The sequence below is a fragment of the Gekko japonicus genome, unplaced genomic scaffold (assembly GCF_001447785.1).
Source record: "Gekko japonicus isolate JY-2015 unplaced genomic scaffold, Gekko_japonicus_V1.1 scaffold3, whole genome shotgun sequence".
Lineage (NCBI taxonomy): Eukaryota > Metazoa > Chordata > Lepidosauria > Squamata > Gekkonidae > Gekko > Gekko japonicus.
The window spans coordinates 4,558,836-4,578,486 of record NW_015170887.1 but is presented as its reverse complement, the minus strand read 5'-3'; the positions used below and the strand labels follow the sequence as shown (position 1 = coordinate 4,578,486).

The 19,651-nt window shown below is 40.9% G+C and overlaps 1 protein-coding gene across 1 annotated transcript in view; it reads right to left on the bottom strand.

The window, feature by feature from the left end:
• Positions 1 to 264: 264 nt before the first annotated feature.
• Positions 265 to 19,651, bottom strand: part of NRXN3 (neurexin 3) — a 1,635,269-nt gene continuing 1,615,882 nt past the window's right edge. Inside the window, exon 22 of the mRNA XM_015418345.1 lies at positions 265 to 1,190. Within this exon, the coding sequence (XP_015273831.1) occupies positions 265 to 1,190 (926 nt within the window). The remainder of the gene's footprint in view (positions 1,191 to 19,651) is intronic.

Below are 19,651 nucleotides of genomic sequence, written 5' to 3'. Positions count from 1 at the left end.
AGGTCTGAAGGCTTTAAAGTCCGCCAACATGGTGATGCTGCATACACCTTCTTCAGAACACTAAGTGTGCTTTATAATACAGTAGGGCAGAGTTTGGGGACTCCAAGCGATGACTGAAAGCTTAGTAGTCACAGCTGAAATGTTTATTCTCAATATTTTTTTAACCACAAACTGTAGCTCCCAATCTCGTTAGCTGTAACAGTTTTGATTCAGTTATATCTCATTAAGTATTTATATATTTATATATATAAATAAGAAAACTTTTTACACGTAATATTCTTTGTCCTTGTTTTTCTGTTTCTTGTGGCCGCTCTTTGTGCTCTGCTGCTTCTCCTTCATGAGCGTGCCGTTGCTCTGGGCTGAGTTGCTGATGTAGTTCCGCGTCTCATCCACCTGATAGGACCCCTCGTCCCTGTTCCTGTACTTGTACATGGCGTACAGGAGGATCAGGATGCAGAGGGCGGCAGCAGCCACAATGCCGACGACCATCCCCGTTGTGCTGCTCGACTCACGGACCACCTCTGAGGCCCCCGGAACCCGTCTGATTCCTGGCTCCGTGGGGTTTGCTGTGGGCACATTACGGAACATGGGGGAAGTTATTAGCGGGCTCTTCAGTTTTGTGCTGTCTAGCTCAAAGGCAGTGGGCAACGGAAGCAAGACTATGTCAGGCTGGGGTTTGAGGTCACGGTTATTCATGTTGCCGGCTGGCAATTTGGGCACCATCCCAGTCGAGGACGAAGCTGTGGAGCGGATCAGCTCAGGGGACAAAGATGTGGTAGTAGTCCTACCAGTTTCGGAGGCTTTGTTAGGTCTAAAGTCCTTGGATTCCCACTTGGGTGCATGTGCTTTGTAGCCACCTTCGAAGATTGAAGTGGAAAGACTCTTATCTGTTACCAAGGAGAAGGTGGTGTAAAAATCTTCATCATCAGTAGGGGGTAGGTTAGAGTCAAAGGTTTCCCCTGAGCCATACCCAGATATCACCAAGCCATCATCATCACAACCATCGCTGCCTTGGTCCGACAAGCAAGGTAACCCCGCCTCAGAGGTCATGGACAGGGAATCTTTGGTGGTCTCAATAATGGTGAGGAGGGGGCGGAAGGTAGTGGGGAGTGTAATGAAAGGTGCACGAGTAGCAATAGAAGGGATATCTAAAGGGTCTTCTACAAGAAGAGGGATAACTAATTCACCTCCTGGACAGAAAAGAAAAAAATAATATTAGTACCTTGATTATATCTATATCGGATGTTAAATTCACCATATCAAATGCAAAAGCAGCATTTCTGCCCTTAATTATTCCAGTGGACCCATCTTTCTGGGCCCTCTGTAGCCTTCCCACCCACCTTTGCTTTGGTGCAGGAGAGGCCAGATCCACCCTCTTTTGTTAAATGTGTTTTGGTCCATATAATTTGGTTTCTGAAGATACTCTCAATGTTTCTGTTTAATGAAATATTTTGAACATTTGGTGAAATGCATGTTTATAATGGTGACATTTAGTCAGACTGAGGTTTGCTTTGTAAGGGAACAGCCCAGGCCTCTGTGCTGTGATGTTTTCTTCAGCTATGATTTTTCCCCTTAAAGACATGTTGCATAGTATCTTCAAATGGAGCAGAGCAGAAACAGATCAGAAAAAATCTAATTCTGTAATGTGCTACTCCCAAGTAAAGAGGGAGTTTACTTCAGTATGAAATGAATGTTGCATTGGTTTAAGATGTTAAGAAAAGTGTGTTAATAGAGGATTCATATGATAGTCTGTTCATAGTTGTCTTATGCATTCAAGCTATATTGGAAGAAAGGAGGTGTATTTAATGGACTGTACTCAAACGCTGGAGGTAGGGAAGGTAGTATGATATAGCCTGATATCATCAGCTCTTGTAAGCCAAGTAGGGTCGTACAAGTAGTACTTGTATAGGAGACCACCAGGAAAGACTCTGCAGAGGAAGGCAATGGCAAGCCACATCTGCTTCACCTTCCATAGAACCCCCCCTTGCAACCAGTGCTTCCTCTAAGCTGAATTAGTGTGTGCTAGCTCACAGTTTCTTAGCCTCCAGCTCACACATTTTTGTCATACTCAGGAAGGAAGGCTCCAGAGCAAATTAATTTAGGCAGTAACCAAATCACCTGCTCACAACTTTCATGCCAGTAGCTCATAAAGTAGAATTTTTGCTCACAAGACTCCACAGCTTAAAGGAGCATTGCCAGTGACCCCCTATTCTACTCCCAGAAGAGGACAAAAAACCTCCAGGATCTCCACCCAAACTGGCCTGGAGAAAAATTGCCTCCTGACTCCAAAGTGGTGATCAACTTGATGGCACTTACTCAAATGTTTTCAAATGGGGAACTGGGTATTGAATTTGGAAATGTGCCCGTTTATTTGCTGTAGGCCCTAAACCGAATGAGAAGCAACTTGTATTTGGAAATGTGCTCTAGGCCCTAAACCGAATGAGAAGCAACTTTCTGATATTGCTGGTATGTGTGGCATCCATGTGAAGCTGAATTTGTGTTTGCTTCATACACACATTGGATAACTATGAAAATTTAGTGCATGACCACAAAACACAGGCACATTTGTTCAGAGAATATATAGGGAATGTCTGGGACTGGAGTTTCTGGCTTATTGAATTATAATGATTTTATTCTTTCTGAGCAGTGAGACAACACTTGGGAAACGCCCAAGCTTTCCCTCCAAGAATAATCTTAAAGGGCTCAACAAGAACAAAGCCAATACTAACTGAGGATGGGAGGGTTCAAACGAGCTTCCTTCATCTTCCACAACCAACAGACCCATAATTCTTTTCTTTTTGGATTTATTTCTGTCCACACTTTCATTATGGCTGTCCAGTCTTCCTAGAATGTGTTTCGGACAATTCGTATTCATGTTACTCTCTCAAAATGGAACTGAGCCATAGTTTTAGGGGAGGAAATTGGAGAAGAGAGGTGGTACAGCATATAAATCAGAAAATGTTAATATGAAATCACACTACCTTTTCAATGGGGAATTCATATTCTTGAACATCAGTCAAGATTTGTCAAGAGTGTTGATAGTGTTTCTTTGTGCTACTAATATCAGTGCAGTCACCATTATATAATAGCATTCATCTGCAAATCTACCATGCCATCTGTGACACACAACTGGAGTCATAAGTTCGTCAATTTTTAATTGCGCATCTGAAGTGCCTTGATTGTTAAAATCTCCTTTGCCTATACATGGATTTGATGTGCAGCTGATCAGCCTATCCAAGGCTTGTACAAAAGGCAACTTTCCTTTTCTACAAAAATAATCTTAGTTATTTTACTCTCATCTACTTGGTTGTTGTTGTTCCTTCTTGATTGCAAGAACAGTGAAAGCTTCTGTTCTAAAAAGCAATACTTTCATTGTAAGAACTATTGTATTTAAGCATGATTCAATGGTTATTTTCCTTTTACCTTGAAATTGTTTGCAGCCAGAAAAATGGAAAGAAGGTGCACCGGAATATAAGGGCCCCCCTTGCCTTTAGAAATGCCTTTATAACAGCAGTACTAATACAGTTGCACCTTTATAAGCCCACTGACTTCAATGGACTTATCAAGGTGTAACTGCTTAGGACTGCATTGTATAAAAGCAATCTCAGAAGGTATTTTTAAAATATTGGTTTTAATCTAATAGGGAATAATAATATATTTAAGCAAGACCTCACACAGGACTCTTATTAACAGGCAGACCATGTGCTGTTGGCAAGAATGGCAGGGAACATTTGTACATATCACCAGAGTTATGTGGAATAGATGAAGAGGAAGAAACAACAACCACGTTCCACTAACATGGGTGGTTGTTAGGCAGACCATGTAACAAAGCCTTTCTGAATGACAGAGATCTTGTAGGTGGAGAAGCCAAGAAGTCATCCCTAAGAGAAACATACCAGGAGAAATATACATATTTTGAGCAAACATCCAAAGACAATTTCAACATATGCACATGGGTGGTTTGACCCATTCCACTTTCCACTATATCTCCTCATGTTCCATCGGAAGGATGGCTGGATCTCTGACTTCTGAGAGCTGCGCTAGGAAGAGAAGCCTCTTAGGGTTGCCAGCTCAAGGTTGGGAATTTCCTGGAGATCTGGGGACAGAGCCTGGTGAAGGTGGAGTCTGAGGAGGGGAGGGAACTCAGCAGGGGTGAGATGTGACAGAGTCTACCCTTCAAAGCTGCCATTTTCTCCAGGGGAACTGATATATGTAGTCTGGAATTCAGTTGTAATGCCAGGAGAAGTCCAGGTCCACCTGGACATTGGCAACCTTAGAGGACCTGTTGCAGAGCAAGCGGAAAAACTCATTGCTTTGAATCGGGACCCATGGTTCAGCACTGACATAGATGGTTAAGAATTTTCTTTGTGTTTCATTTGACATCAAATGAGGGAAAATGTCAGACTCACTCATGTCAACAAAGTGCACTGCCTTCCCTAACAGATCCAGTTCTCTCCACTCTGCTCTGTCAGTCTTCTTAATGCTCATTTATTCAGAGTATGAACAGCAGCATCTGGATGGACGTAAGAAAAACTGGTAGGAGAGGTCGAGAGAATCAAATGCAAAGGACCAGGCTGTGACGCAAGTGCCACCACAACTGGAGACTTGGGTGGTGAAACTACTGCTTGTGAATTTAGCTCCAGGCCTCTTATAACATTCAGAAGTCTACTGCATGTTTTATTATGGTTCCTGGTTGGTTAGCATAATCTGGGACAGCTCCAGGCCAGGTTTTATTTATGGCTTTTTATAGGTGGGATCAATGCAAGGCTTTCTTCTCCCTTCTTTGTTTCATAATGTTTGTTCTGAAGAAAGTTTACCTAAGAAGACCCCCAGTATAGTGCTGAGCGACAGGATCTTACACTTCTGTGTGGTAAAAGAGTTTTTGCCCTGATTTGGCAGCAGTGGAGAGGGGGATATTTCCACTCCTATTATGGACTCTTCCCCACAGGAACCAGATAAGTCAAGGCCAAGATATGGTTGTCAGAAATTATGATAATTGGATATGACAGGGGTTTTGTTAAAGTGTGGGAGTGCAAGTGTTACATGTGAAGCATCAGCTCATGCAGAAGTCCATGGTCTGCCTAACAACCACCCATGTTAGTGGAATGGTGGTTGATGCTTCTTCCTCTTCATCTATTCCAGATAACTCTGGTAACGTGTAAAAATAACTGACCTAGCCACATTAGGGTTGCCAGGTCTGGGATGGAAAATACCTGGAGACTTTGGGGGTGGATCCAGGGGAGGGTGGAGTTTGGGGAGGGGAGGGGCCTCAGCATGGTACAATGCCAATAGAGTCCACCCTTCAAAGCAGCCATTTTCTCCAGGGGAGCTGATCTCTGTCAGCTGGAGATCACTTGTAAAAGTGGGAGATCTCCAGGCCTCACCTGGAGGCTGGCAGCCCTAAGCCACATGGATGGAACTGAGCACAGTATTATAGGAACAATCACACTGCTCAGGTGATGTGTAAAGCAGATATTAAACATTTCATACCTGAAGTGAACAAGCAAAAATAGTATCCTGGCCTCCTAATTTATTCACAACCCAGAAAAGGAGGAAAGAACTAAGAGAATGGCTTCTTGGGTCTCCTGCCAGGAGCAATTGCTGCATTTCACTTCACAGTAGGGTTAACACTCACATGGTGGTCAGACAGCAAGGATCTGCATGGCCATCCCAGAGAGTTTTGGATGAAAGCCACTCTTATCTATTTAATTAATTCCTGTTGAGGCAAATGGAGATAAAAGTGTTTATACATGAGTGTTCGAGGAAGGAGTTAAGGAAAGGGTGTGTGTGTGTGTGTGTGTGTGTGTGTAGAGAATGAGCTGAGAATTCAGAATATGTTTTAATATCCTTCAGAAGACAACCTTTCCAGGTTTTGTTCTAACTATAATCTTAAATCTAACCCATTCCCTTTCGTTGTGTGGTTTGTACTCCCAGCAGAAGGTCACACATTTATTGAAATGATTTGTGCTGACAACAGAGTGCTTCAGGATGAAATAGAAAGGAGCAGTTAAAATGGCTTCTTCTGCTGCATTAGTGATGCCGAATCAGCTTCTATTTGGCCAGATAAAAAATGCAACAGATATAATGAACAATCAGTTTGGAGCGGATTGAGGTCTGCCTGGTGGAAAACAATAGTCCAGGAAAACAAAAATGCCCAAGGTCTGCTGTGGGGTTTCTTTTTTCCACCCTTCGTCTTGGCATAAGCACTCCGTATTCTTTACAGTCAGTATTTGAAAATCTGGGACATATACTTGTTTGATAGGGTTCTGCTTTCCTTTAAATTAGCACGATCGCTGGAGACATAATAGGTCTTCTTTAGCCTTGAATGCTGCCCTGCATTTTGCTTTATGAGTGTATTTATAGATATATAATTCATACCTCTGGGGCTGATCTCCAGTAAGGGCCCTCTGGCACTGGAATAGATGGAGTGTTGAAAATTTAATAAGAGCCTTTCTGAACTGTGAGGATGTTGTGGACAAATCATGAGAAGCTGCATCCTCTCCAATGCTTATTTTTTATGGTCAAGAAGGTTTTACTGGTTTGCCAGTCATGAAAAAATGCAGGGAGGATGGGGGGGGGGAGATCATCTACAAAAAGAATTCTGACAGACCATTCTTCGAAGTTTCAAGATGAATATAAAGGGATGCACAACATTCTCTCTACCTTTTCCAGATGTGATAGAAAGACTTTAAATGCCGGCCAGAAGTCCCAGCATAGCATACCTTCATCTCAGTTATTTGTATTTCAACTTCTAAAAATTCTGGTTGGCATTTTATGTTTATTCCCATGTACTCCAAATCAGGGGTGCTTTGGTGAGAAAATATTCTGCTTTGGAAAAGAACTACAAAGAACCCCACCCCAAGTTCAAGTCTGTATTCATACTCCCCTCTCCCTTGAAGAAAAGGAGATTGAATTTTTAAAATCCTCCAGAGGTTTCTTTCCTTGTCAGTCTGTTACGGGCAACAAAGCAAAAATCTTTCAGCCACAGACCTTGAGCTGTGGGAAACCTGATGCTAATATGAAGCTGTCTTTGCAAAGGATCATTTTTAATATTCTCTTGCCTGTTTCCTAGCTCATTTAATTGAAACTGACAGGCGATACCACAAGGAAGGGATCATGGACAGCCTTCCCTACTGACTGATAGATATCTGATCCCTTGGCTACTTTCCAAAGAGGCCCTTGCTACCACATATACTCAATAGGATCTCATCCATCTTGAAAGTATTGAATGAAAGGTGACGTTCCAAAGTATGGAATCCTAGAGTGAAGGATGCTAGTTATTTAGCCCACATCAGGCTTCATATTTTTACTCTAAATCTGAAACCAAGATATCATTGCTCAGGGAGTTTTGTATTTCTGGAGCCTTAAGATGTGTGAAACATCTCCTTTGATTTTAGTGGATTTTGCTGTTGTTCTGCTCTATAGGATATCCACAGAAATTCCACATTTCGGATTTCTTTACTGGCAGGAACTGCAGGATGCAGAGTCTGAGGTAAATCCAAAGGAAGACCTTCTCCACTGCTTAGACTCCCAGACAGTAGTTGGCGCATTCATCTTCCAGTAACTTTTTTCCCTGATAGAAAGCAAACCAGATGAAACATGGAGCAGGAATAATTGTTCTTACCAGCTACAATATCCACATTGGGGATGGAACCTACTAGAACTGTGCTTCTTCATAATTTACTATGTAGGAATCATGGATACATATTGACCTGTAAGGTTAATCATAAGCTATCTGGTGTTTGGGAACGTATACGATTTTACAATGAATAATGGCATTATACATTAGATAGAAGCAATGTGTCAAGTAAACATGCCTATATGGGATGTCTTAGCTAATCAAGCAAACACATAAATAATCACTTAAGGTTGGGAATATATAGTCTAATGCAGTGCAATTTTAATGCTAAAACATTGGCAATTTGTCCATTTCTCAACAGGTTTTGAAACTTTTCCTTGAATTTTAATGAACATAACTGATCCCAAGTTTAATAAAGGAACACTTCATTGCAGAAGATTACCTTAATCTGATTATAATGTTTTCCATATTTGACTAGACAAAGTGAAACCTTAGAGGGAGTCAGGGGTGCATACTGAATGTAGTTGGATGGTTGGCACATTCTTATCACCATGAAATGTGGAGCTGTTGTACCATTCTGATCCACCATTCTCCTTCAGTATTCATGGACAGGGATTTCTCCCAGCTTCAAAGTTTAAAAGTATGGCTGGGACACTGGACAGAGAGATAAGCTGTAAAATATGCTGTTCCATACTCTGGCCTTATTTTTTCCCCTTTGCCCTGTGGTTATGCTTAGATGTGTATTGCTGTTCACTGGGCCAAAACTATTGAGCAGTCACATGCTTGAGGTGTTCAGGGCTTGAAGCTTCTGAAGATCATGAGATATGGCCACATGTAGATATGATCCTGGCTACCTTCATATGGATCAAATTAAGCCTCATTAAGGCTGAGAGGATGGAGAAGTCATACTGTGCAAATCAAAACCACATCCAGATTTATCTTATACGTAGATAGAAAGAAGTGGAAGGAGAAAATATTGTTTATAGGTATCCCATCACTGCTACATCTAATAGCTTGGGTTGGATTTGTCAGCCTTGTGCAACAGCTAAATTACACCAGCCTGAAGTCTACATGTAGAAGGTTTTTGATATGTTCCTCTTTACCAAATACAATTATTTTTACTATATGTCATCAGTACTTTTTAAAAGAAATAAGTACTTTATCTACATGCGGTAATTATAGTTCCTACTATCACGTGAATGCTTTTTCTAGTCAATTAGCATTCATTCTTCCAGTCAGTTTTCCTCTCTTTGTGCTATAATTCCAACCCTTTAAAAATTCTGTCTGTTCTGGCAGAAGGAAATTACCACTCCCACCCCCCTTTACAGGAATTCATGCAGGAAAGAAAAATCTCAATTGGACTGGAGCTTGGACAACGAGAACTTGAAAACGCTGTTGGAAAAAAATATTTTTCAGACTTTTAGTGTCATGTTGTTGGATTCATTGGCAAAATTGTATCTGAGGATGGTGCACTTGAGAGTATCTTCTGGACCAAAATACAAGGAGATAATCGTCAATAATGACATTTAGAAAATTGTAGAGATTGTTTTGCAGGAATGAAATTTGGACTTGGTGAGTAAAGAGAATTCTTTCCCCCAGTATTGATGCACAGTACATTGGAATCATTCCCTTGATTCATTCTTAGACTTCCCTCCACATTAGGATGGCTATAGCTTTAAAAGAGAGGACTCTCCTTGAGAGGGATTAGTGGTAGGTGGAAAAACTATTATTGGTTCTGTCCTCCCCTCCTATGAAGAGTACAGTCATGTCATTATTAGCAATAGGTACCCACTGATTGGAAAAGCCAATATTAAAACAAACATCTTGCAAAAAAGAAAAAGAAAACAACAACCACCATAAATAAATCAAGGAGTATCTCATTAAAAATGAAAATATAACTGTACACTTAAAAAATAATAAAATTCACAGCAAAGATTAAAGCTTTTAAATAAAAGTAGTAACAACAACAAGAAGTCATTCACTTTTAAAAGAAAAAGGTCAAACCCAAGGTAACTGGGAAAAAATAAATGAGACAAGAAAAGACAAAACCTAAAAGCATAATTGATTTGTTTAAAAAAGAATATTAAACGTACGTATACAAATAGTCAGAAGAAAGCATACCACATTGATTTTATATCGTCAACTTACATCAACAAATTGCCCGCATGTTTTTTGGCATGAAAGAAAAATTTACAAAAGAAAGTTGTGTAAGAATGTTCTTGGACAAGCAGAATTGCCACATTCGAGAAACTTTGCTTTTTATTTTGCTGCTGTTGTTTTTTGGTTTTTTTCCTCTTTTTTTTAAAAAAACCTTTTTTATCAAAATTTGTATTATTTTCATTGTTTTTAAATATAATTATTTACGACAAAGGGTGATACAGGGAGGCAACAACACATACATCCACACCACATAACATGAAAAGAAAATAATAATAATAATCCTGCACTAGAACAAATTAGAACTTTTTTCCCTACTGTGTTTTTGTTCTTGTAAATTCAGAATTATGATTTTCTTCACAATAGCTCTTGTATAGCTTTTTTTAAAAAAATTAACAGTACGCTTTATAGAATTTGTGTTTGCTTACATCTCTACCTGTGGCGCAAATCCCCAACCACTGCTCCAATGCAACCTCCACATGAAGGAATGGAATTTACACACAAGCAGTGCTCGGCAGATCTCACCTTTAATGGTGTTTGAGAATCAATGCTTTTCCTTTAAAAAAAAAATCAATTGGATATATATTTTTTAAAAACATTTTCGTTTTTTTCCCCCTAGAATTTGGAGTGTGTGTGTTTTAAGGAATGGATGACTGCACATAAAACTTTAAACGATGCTAAAGAAAGGGTGGGTAGGTAGAAGAGTGAAGAGGGGCTTATGGGAAGAAAAGATGCCTTGGGTGGATGAGGTGGGGGTGTACGGTCTATGAGTGTACTACACAGATGAGGATGATGGGAGTAAATGTGTAAGTCAGTTGCCATGTCCATGTAAGTGCAGAACGGAGTGATCTAGCAGCATTAGAGCTTCTGGCTGTAAGGAAGGGATGGGCAATATACAAAAACAAATGAGCATATTCATGCCCATCAACAAAAAGAAAGAACAGAACTCTAACATTGACAATCTCACAAACCCTAAGCTGCAACTTCTTCAACATGCAAGTTACAAAAAAATTACTAAGAAATATAAGAATAATTAACAGTCTCATTAACGTTCTCAAATGATAAGAACAGTTCAATTTCCCCTTACTTAAAAAAGCAGTAAAATATACAAACTAATAATATAATAATAATAATAATCAGAGATTAAAAAAGAAAACAAAGAAACTAGATTTTATGCATTGGAATCAGAGCAACTTCAACTGCAGCTCCAGTCAGCTCCCTTTCACCATCAAGGCCTTGGCCAGCATCTTTTTTGTTTCTTTTAAAATTATGAATAGCAGGGCCTTTTTCCACTTTGAAACTCTTCGATATAGACAGCCAGGATTGTTAGAGCATGGGGCATTTTGTAGGAGATCCCTCCTCCTCAAATGTAATCTTTTTTTTTAATTATAAGGTCTGCCATTTTTTTAAAAAAGTACATTTGTAGGATTCTGCAGTTGAGGTACTCCCTTATTTAAAGAGGGAGATAGAGGGGGGGAAATTCAGAAAACAATTCAATAATGTTTATGTTGTTAGATTGGAAGAAACCAAATCTAAAATAGTAATCCAATGATCGAAAAGAAATGACATAAAAAGAGGCATACTTAAAAAAGAAAAGAAAAAAGAAAAAAACCCCACACTTTATTGGGAGAAGAGAACAACTGCTTGGGTTTAAATATTTTTTGTTTGTAAATAAAAAAGTATTCCACACACTTTCAAAGATGAACAAACCAGATGCACACACCGAAAAGGAGGAACAGACAAAGCAGTCCGGGGACACTTTTATCATTTGGAAATAGTTCTCTCCCTCTCTCTCTCCCTCTCTTTTTCCTTATGGAGTTAAGTCCCATATTTAATGGAAATGTTGGGCAGGAAAAAAACGCCACTAAAACCTACCCCTCCCTCTTGCACTTGCTTTTAAATTTTTTTTTAAAAAAAGCAAATTTTCATTACTTTTAAGAAAAAATAAATATGGGTGGGGGGAACGTGCAGTCTGGATGTACGTCATAAATAGATATAGGAAAAGATATAAGAAATTGGCTGAGATTGACAAATGGGTTATAAAATAGCTTTTTTAAAACTGTAGGATGTTAATAATAATAATAATAATAATAATAATACATGCTTAAAGTAAGTTGCATTTAGGGAAAGTAGAAGAAACAGAACAGCAAGCTAGGACTGGAGGATGGGGGAAGGAGAAGGGTGGTTAGCAGAGGAGGCAATTCAAGGAACAGGGTGGTTGGTATATCATTCCATGACTCTCCAGTAGGGGCAAAGCACATTCCACAGGGCACAGTGCAAGCTATAGGGGAGAGCATAAGGGCAAACAGGTAGGATGGAAACTGGAGAAGGCACTGGGAGATCCATTGGCAACTCTTCATAACACTATAGTTGGGAATCAAGTCCATGAAACACAACCCTCAGTTATCCAATCTTTAGTAATAACCAATAATAGTGGGATGGCTAAGTCTCCTGGCAATGGTTTGCACAGTCATTAATCCTTTTAAAAAGGGCTTTTATAACTCTGTAAATCATGTACAGCCTTATCCTATGCATTTTTTTTTCCTGGGAAGTAAATCCCATAGGGTTCAATGAAGAGTACTCCTTTGTTTGCATTCATAGGATTTAGCTTTCATAGTATAAGCAGATTTCTCATGTGTATTCCCAGGTCTTCCTTCACAATAAGGAGTAGCCATCCCCTCAAATATGGGAGCACTTTGGCATTAATTTGCTAATGTGCAGGTGATAACTATTTTTCGTTGGGACTGCATAAAGTACTAAATGTTTGCAGGGTGTAACCAGCTCTAGTAAATGAATGAACAATTTGTCAAGCAATAAAAGTTTAGTACAGAATACTAAAGAAATGTCACAGAATAAAAACAGCAGGGGTGATTCTTCTGCATGTTATAAAGAGGGGTTATGAATCAGCAAGATCTTAATAAGCCATTGGACTTTGCTAATGTTAGGAGCCAATGGATGGCAGCAGCCTTGCGCATAGGACCATAATGAAGAATGCAAGATGCTTTGATTACTGGAGACTTTTCAAAGCATGATCAGCTGTACTTTCAGACCCAACTGAGAAAGCAAGGGAAAGCATGAATTTAAGATTCATAGAACAGAATAAATACAGAAGGATACATTAAGCCCTCCCCCAGTATATTCTTACGTGTCTAACTGAAAAAAGTGTCCCAGGCTGGTTGAGGTTGAATGGGAGTGGATGAGAATTGCTCCACCTCCATGGAAGGGCATCAGGTGTGAGTCCACATTGGCCATTTGGAAGCCATATATGGCAAGAATGGCCTCTACCACTACTGGAGGTGTGCACTGGAACTCAATACTGCTCATTTTTAGAGAATGGGTTGGGTATGAGAGAGGCTTAACCAAGGCAAAGATATCTGGATGGGTTAACTTCAGGGACAGTATAATCTCAATGTTACTAGTGAAACCGAGCCCATTTGGGATGCCCTTTGGGGCACGTTTGTAGAATACATAAGTACAGAAATATTGAGAAATATTGGGCTTTTTTGAGTCTCAAGGGGCTGTTTCTAATGCAGTGTCCCTGATTGCTAATCCCTACCAAGTTTCTTAGCCTTTGGTCTAATCCAGTCTCATGAAATTTCACAAATGGGCTTTTAATTGTGCCTCGACTCAGCTTTCAATTGGAAATCAGAGTTTGCACTCCACCTCTTGTAAAACTCCATAACCTTTGCCACTGGATTGTCAGACAGTAAAGTTGGTTAGAGTTCATTTATCTGCAATTCCATGGTTCTGTCAGTCTACTAGAATCCTACTGTTTTCATTCAATGCTCCTGATCAATCTTACAACTAATCTACAAATTTCCTCCACTTTTACCTGACCTGACCTCCAGACAATAGACCTTTGTGCTGCCATGGCTGCTGCCCTACGCTCTCCACTGTGTGACATAGGAGAGCAACACCTACAAACAGTGAATGCATGGCTTGTAATATTTAGAAAGTTAGAAAGAAAGCATAAATGAGCATGACTCTTATGCAAAGTCAAACTCTAAGAGATTTAGAAAGACTAATTATGAAATATATACTAGATAACCAACATTTGGATGCTAGAAATTTGCCCACTGATTGTTGTGCACCATCCTAGTCATTCCGCAAAAATTCAGGATCAGACAATTCCAGTGACTTCCTACTCACTTTGGTTGCCTTTCATTACTTAGAGAGTAATGACATTCATATGGCACAGTCTGTTAAATATTAACAATATGTATAAACTTCAAATGGAATAGTATAAACTGTAGGCCAGGTAGGGTGTTTTTCTTCAGTTTTCTTTAATCTACCACCGAATGCTCTGTTGCTGTCTGCATTTGGATCTCATATATTTTTATCCCACCCGTCCTCCAAGGAGCTCAGAGTTCAGAGTTCTTCCTTTCTCCATTTTGCTTTCATGATAACCAGGTGAGGTAAATTAGCTTAACAGAAAATGCCTAGCCCAAGATCATGCGGTGAGCTTCATGGCTGAATAGGGATTTGAACTGGGGTCTGTTAAATCCTAATCTGCCTCTCTAATCACTATGCCAGTCAAACTCATTTGTCACTAGAGTTGCCAGATCCCCTTGCAGTCACAGCAGGGGAATTTGGGGGACCTTCCAGGGGCGGGCGGCATGTTGCATGTGATGTTCTGGTTTGGGGGCAAAACTCTATGGGATTTTTGGTTTCAAAACCATAGAGTTTGCCCCCACACCAGAGCATCGCCACCCAATGTCCCCAGTGCAATGATGTCACCCGGAAGTGATGTCATCATGTCAGGGATGTTGTACGACAACATCTCTGTTTGGGGGTGGAGTTTCCCCTGCCAGCCAGCTGGCTGGCAGTGGATCAAAGCCCCCCAAAGTGGAGAAACCCTTGCTGGGACCTGGGGGCTGGTAACCGTATTTGTTATGAGGGCTGGATCTGATATAAATGTTACTTTGTTGGGCTGGGCTATGAGTGCCATAAAAAGTAACACCAGGTACCAGAGATATAAACTTTATATTACTGAAAATACAAACAAAAACAATTGATTTTCTGGGGAACCCACAAAAGCCCTAGTCTTGCATATGATTATGCAAGACTAGGTTTTTTTCAAGGGATACCATGAAAGAGGAAGTACCTTTCATTTCCATACATACCAGTTGCTTGCAGGCTGGGTAAGAGCCCTGGATGGCCAGTTCCTCCCCCCTGGGCCTTATGTTTGATATCCTTGCACTATGCCACACTAGCTGTCCCATATCATTCATTAAAGTGATCCCAGAGCTAGGGTTGCCAACTCCATGTTGGGAAATTCCTGGAGATTTTTATGTAGAGCCTGGGAGGCCAGAGTATGAGGAGAAGAGAGATCTCAGCAGGCTATAATGCCATATTCTCCAAAGCATCAATTTTTTCCCCAAGGGAACTGGTCTCTGTAGTTTGGAGATCAGTTGTAATTCTGGAAAATCTCCAGACCCCACCTGGAGGCTGGCAACTGTACCCAATGCACTTTCCAGCCCTGACACAGAACTTCCTTCCAGTCCTCTTTTTCTGGTTGTAATTCCCAATCATTATGAGGACTATGGTTTATCCCCCCCCCCCTTTTGACATGTCTCTGTGCAGGAAAGCTCCCCCTCCCACCGCTTTGTCCAATATAGTTTGGAAACATTTTAGAGATGTTTTCTTATTGCACAGTTCAGAGATGTCCTAACCTAGCTGCCTTTCTTTATATGCCATATATTGACTTTCTTTCATTACCAGACATTTACTTTTCGGATCATTTGAAGCACATTCCTCTAGCGGTAGGACAGAGCGCCACATCAGAAAACTTCCTCAGCTAGGTCATCCTATTGTAAAGTTTGCTAAGAGGCACAAATGAGGAGATTTCATGTCCTTGTAAGTAGGTTAGCTGAGCTACAAAAGGTGAGTTGTTTTTTTAAAAAATGCTCTCTTATCTAGTCATTTGCTTTAAGCTTCCTACACAAACTGCTGCAGTCTTACTTCAGATGGAGCAGCAATTCATATTAAAGACTACTGGGGAAAAATACACTGAGGCTTAAAGATGTGTGCAGATGGAAGGATGTTAACAACAGAGCCCCCCCCCCAGCACAGTCAGAGGAAACTGATAAAGCACAGGTGATCCTCTTAACAAGAAAGAACTACTGTCCAATCATTATTAGCCCAGTCATAACTATGTTTAGCTGGAACTTCCTTCAAAGCTGACTGCTGAACAGGATGGCATACAACTCAGGATCTGGCATTGCTACTGGTTGGCTATCAGACCCTGAAATCCTATTTACTGTATGTTTGCTCTGCCTGCGGAGAAATGCCCTCCACCCTCAAATTCGCTACAGTAATTCAACCCTTGGGACTCCATACTGTCTATGAGTTGGAACTGGGTTGCAAACTTGAACCTGGAAAAAGGAAAGGGGATGAATCATCAATGCCCAAGCATAGAGTACTTAAGTACTGAACAAAAGGTTTACCATCTCACAGGCTTAGAGTCCAGTGGCACCTTTAAGACCAACAAAGGTTTATTCAAGGCATGAGCTTCCGTGTGCAAGGCACATTTTTTCAAGGCATGAGCTTAAGTGTGCCTTGCACATGAAAGCTCATTCCTTGAATAAACCTTTATTGGTCTTAAAAGTGCTACTGGACTCTAAATTTGTTCTACTGCTTCAGACCAACACGGCTGACTACCTGGATCCATCTCACAGCTTGTTTTGCTGTTACACCTAAAGGGTCAGAGATTAGGAAAGCCAAAAGACTAGATAGTAATTTCTGCCTCTTGAGACAAAAAGTCCAAAACTTACCCCAGAGGGGGATGGACTCTCAGTGGGATGATTATAAATTCTCAGGCTATGAGGAAGGTGCCCTCTTATGTCTTGGGCTATGGAGGACTAAGTCTTTACCTAGAGATTCATTCCTGATCACATGTCAAGAGACAATGGGGAGAAGTCCTAACTCTGAGAAGTGTGAAAGGGCAAGAGATAGTTCCTGCATTAGCTAGCACAAGTGAAGCAAGTGATGCGGGAACCAGGTAGAGCCAAAGGCTGCAAAGATACACAGTGCTAGGTGTACAAATCCATCTAGCAGGAGATAGTCTCAGATCAGTTGGTGGTAGCAGTTACTACTCAGAAAGAAGTTTGGTACCCTTAGGAATAAGAGAAAAGGACAGCATCACTGAGCAGAGGCTTGGGACAGCCATGGAGTTTTCCTGGCCTCCTGGGACCCGAGGAACAGGGCCTGCAAATCTGTTCCTTCACAATGCCCTTCCTCCAAGGAGCTCAACACAGTATACCTGGTATCCCTGTTTTATCCTCACAAGAAACCTGTGAAGTGGATTAGGCTGAAAGACAGTGACTATCCAAAGGTGAACTTTATGAGTGAATAGAGATCTGAACTTGGGTCTCCCCCATCCTATTCTACTGCACTATACTTGCTCTGTAAACAATTATAAGAGTTTGGCTCTGTCCTACACAGCTTGAAAGTAGATATACTTAAGCTTGAGCAATGCATGATTTAATATTGTTTATGAGACTAATGCCAGTGCAAGACTTTACTTCTCACACCCTTGCTCTGACAGTGATCCTGTTAGTGACCTCAGTCAAGTCACCACTTCCTCTGCATGTTGGTAAAATGCAGACATTTCTGTCTGCCTCTCAAAGATATACCAGAATGCTTTGAAGATTAAAGCTGTAGGCAATACTGAGGGTTATTCACCAAAAGTGTTTTATTTTATGGTTCCTGGCCCCAAACTCTGTGGTATTTGTTTTGTTAAAGACTTCAGTTCCCTCCTCCTGCAATATAAGCTGTCAGGAAAAAACACTATGGGTTAGATCCAAACTACACTGACAGTTTCCAAGGATTTCTCCTTCTTGCTACAGACCCCCCTCAAGTAATTCCTCCAGGCCCCTTATCCCCTAGGATCAGCATTTCATTGGGACCAGAGAACTGCAATGGGAGGGTGGAAGCAGGGAAGTTCTACTTTGCCATTGGAAAATTTAGCCTGGATCCAACCCCATGGATCCCTCTGGCAGGAGAAGCTATTGACCTGGGAAGAGAGTAGGCACTGTGTGTGTGTGTGTGTGTGTGTGTGTGTGTGTGTGTTACACTTTCAAGAAGATAGTTTGTGGGGATATGAAATGACACTCCACTCCACCAGTACAGACCATTCCCATGCCAATGCTATTGATGAGCTCCACAACAGTGTTAAGTTTCCATTGAATGGTCCATATGATAAGATGGAGCTTTGTGAAAAGAAATGTTCCCAACTGATCTGTCCCCACTCCCGAAACATCAAAGTGGATTTTGGCAGTAAGTACATTATTTCAAATATGTCTGAAGCATGACAAAGGGATTAATTACATGAAGTTGTTTTAAAATGAAATAGCACAATGTCCTCTTAGGGTATCTGGAGCCACCGCAACTTTGATGACTTGGATTCTGCATAATAATGTTAACTTCCAAGTGGGTATTACTGACTTGTGCACCACAATTTGTGTAGTTCCAGGACCGCTTTTTCAAGCTGTTGCAATGGTGCCAATTGTGTTATTAGACATATGATCCCCTTCAAGTTGCTTTGAGAAGCCAGTTGTGTAAAATAAGAAATGTCTCTTTGCAGAGGAGTTGCAGGGATTGGGGTCACTGGCAAAACTTAAATTGATCCAAGCCTTTTGGGAACTGCTTCTAACAAGTGTTTTTCCCCCACGCAGCACCCACAATGCTACTGTAATGTGCGAAATGGGTACATTGCAACTCAAGTCTTAGTGAACCGGGTTGTTTTCCTGATCGATTTTATGACCCAAACTACAGCTTAACACAGGCTCTCATCAAAGAGAACAGTAAGCAAGAGAAAGGAAAGAACTAAAAAAAAAGTTAATTTAAAAGAGAAAGGTCAACAACACAGAAGCAAAGGAAACCTGTTTCCTTTTAAACATGGTAAAGCTAGACGTCTAACCCCCACAGGTCTAGGTTTTGGCATGAGGTCTTATGAGTAGTTTGGCTTGCATCGATCCAAGACCCTGAGCTGTTCTTTCCATTTGATCGTACTAATGTTTAGATGCACTAGGGCTCCCCAGAGACCTTAGACAAAAGTAACTGGAGACTAAATTGCAGTGGTTATCAATATGTGCTTTGAACTCAGTTCTCTGGGCAGGCAAATCCTTGTAACTACAATGAAAACACAACAGAGCTGCCTGATATATAAAACAACCAAGTTCTCAGTACTGCTGCCAGGGCACTCTTCATCGCAGAAACTTTTACTTTGCTGCCTATCATTTATAAGAGAGTGGCACAGGAAGGGTGTTCTCTGAAAGGTGCACTGTTGCAAAGGGAACTGGAGGATTCAGGTGGCCTTATGTAATGTTTAGTTGTTAAAAAATGAGTAAAGCAAAGTGAGGACCTGATTCCTGCACACTCACTTGAGAAAGAACAGAATTACTGGGACAAAGAAAGCTGGGTTGCTTGTTTGTTTGTGGAAAGGGGATCAGGTGACTTGGAGATAAACCCAATTACAGTTTAGAAACTGACAAGTGGAGGATTTGCAAGGACAAGAGGATCTCATTTTCCTCTGTATCCTCTTCCCCACTATTTACTTTCTCTTCCTGGCAGCCCTTTTCCTGCTTCTTTCGCTGCTTCTCATGCACCAATCGACATACCTTTATCTGACTCGAAACCTTCCTGATTTCCCTCCCTCTGGCAGACTGTACCCAGGAAAGTCTGGCCCAGCTGCATGGTGGGGAACCTTCAAGGACTTGTGGGGGCTACCTCACTTTCCTCTATATCCCCTGCCCATTCTATTTCATCTTTCTCTCCTCTTGACAGCCCCCTCCAGCTTTCCCAGTTTCTTTTTCACCATCCCACCTAACAAACCAACCCACCTTTCATTGGCCCCGCCATCTTCAGCTATATTTCTTTCTTCCATATATTTATTTATTTGTTTGTTTGTTAGAC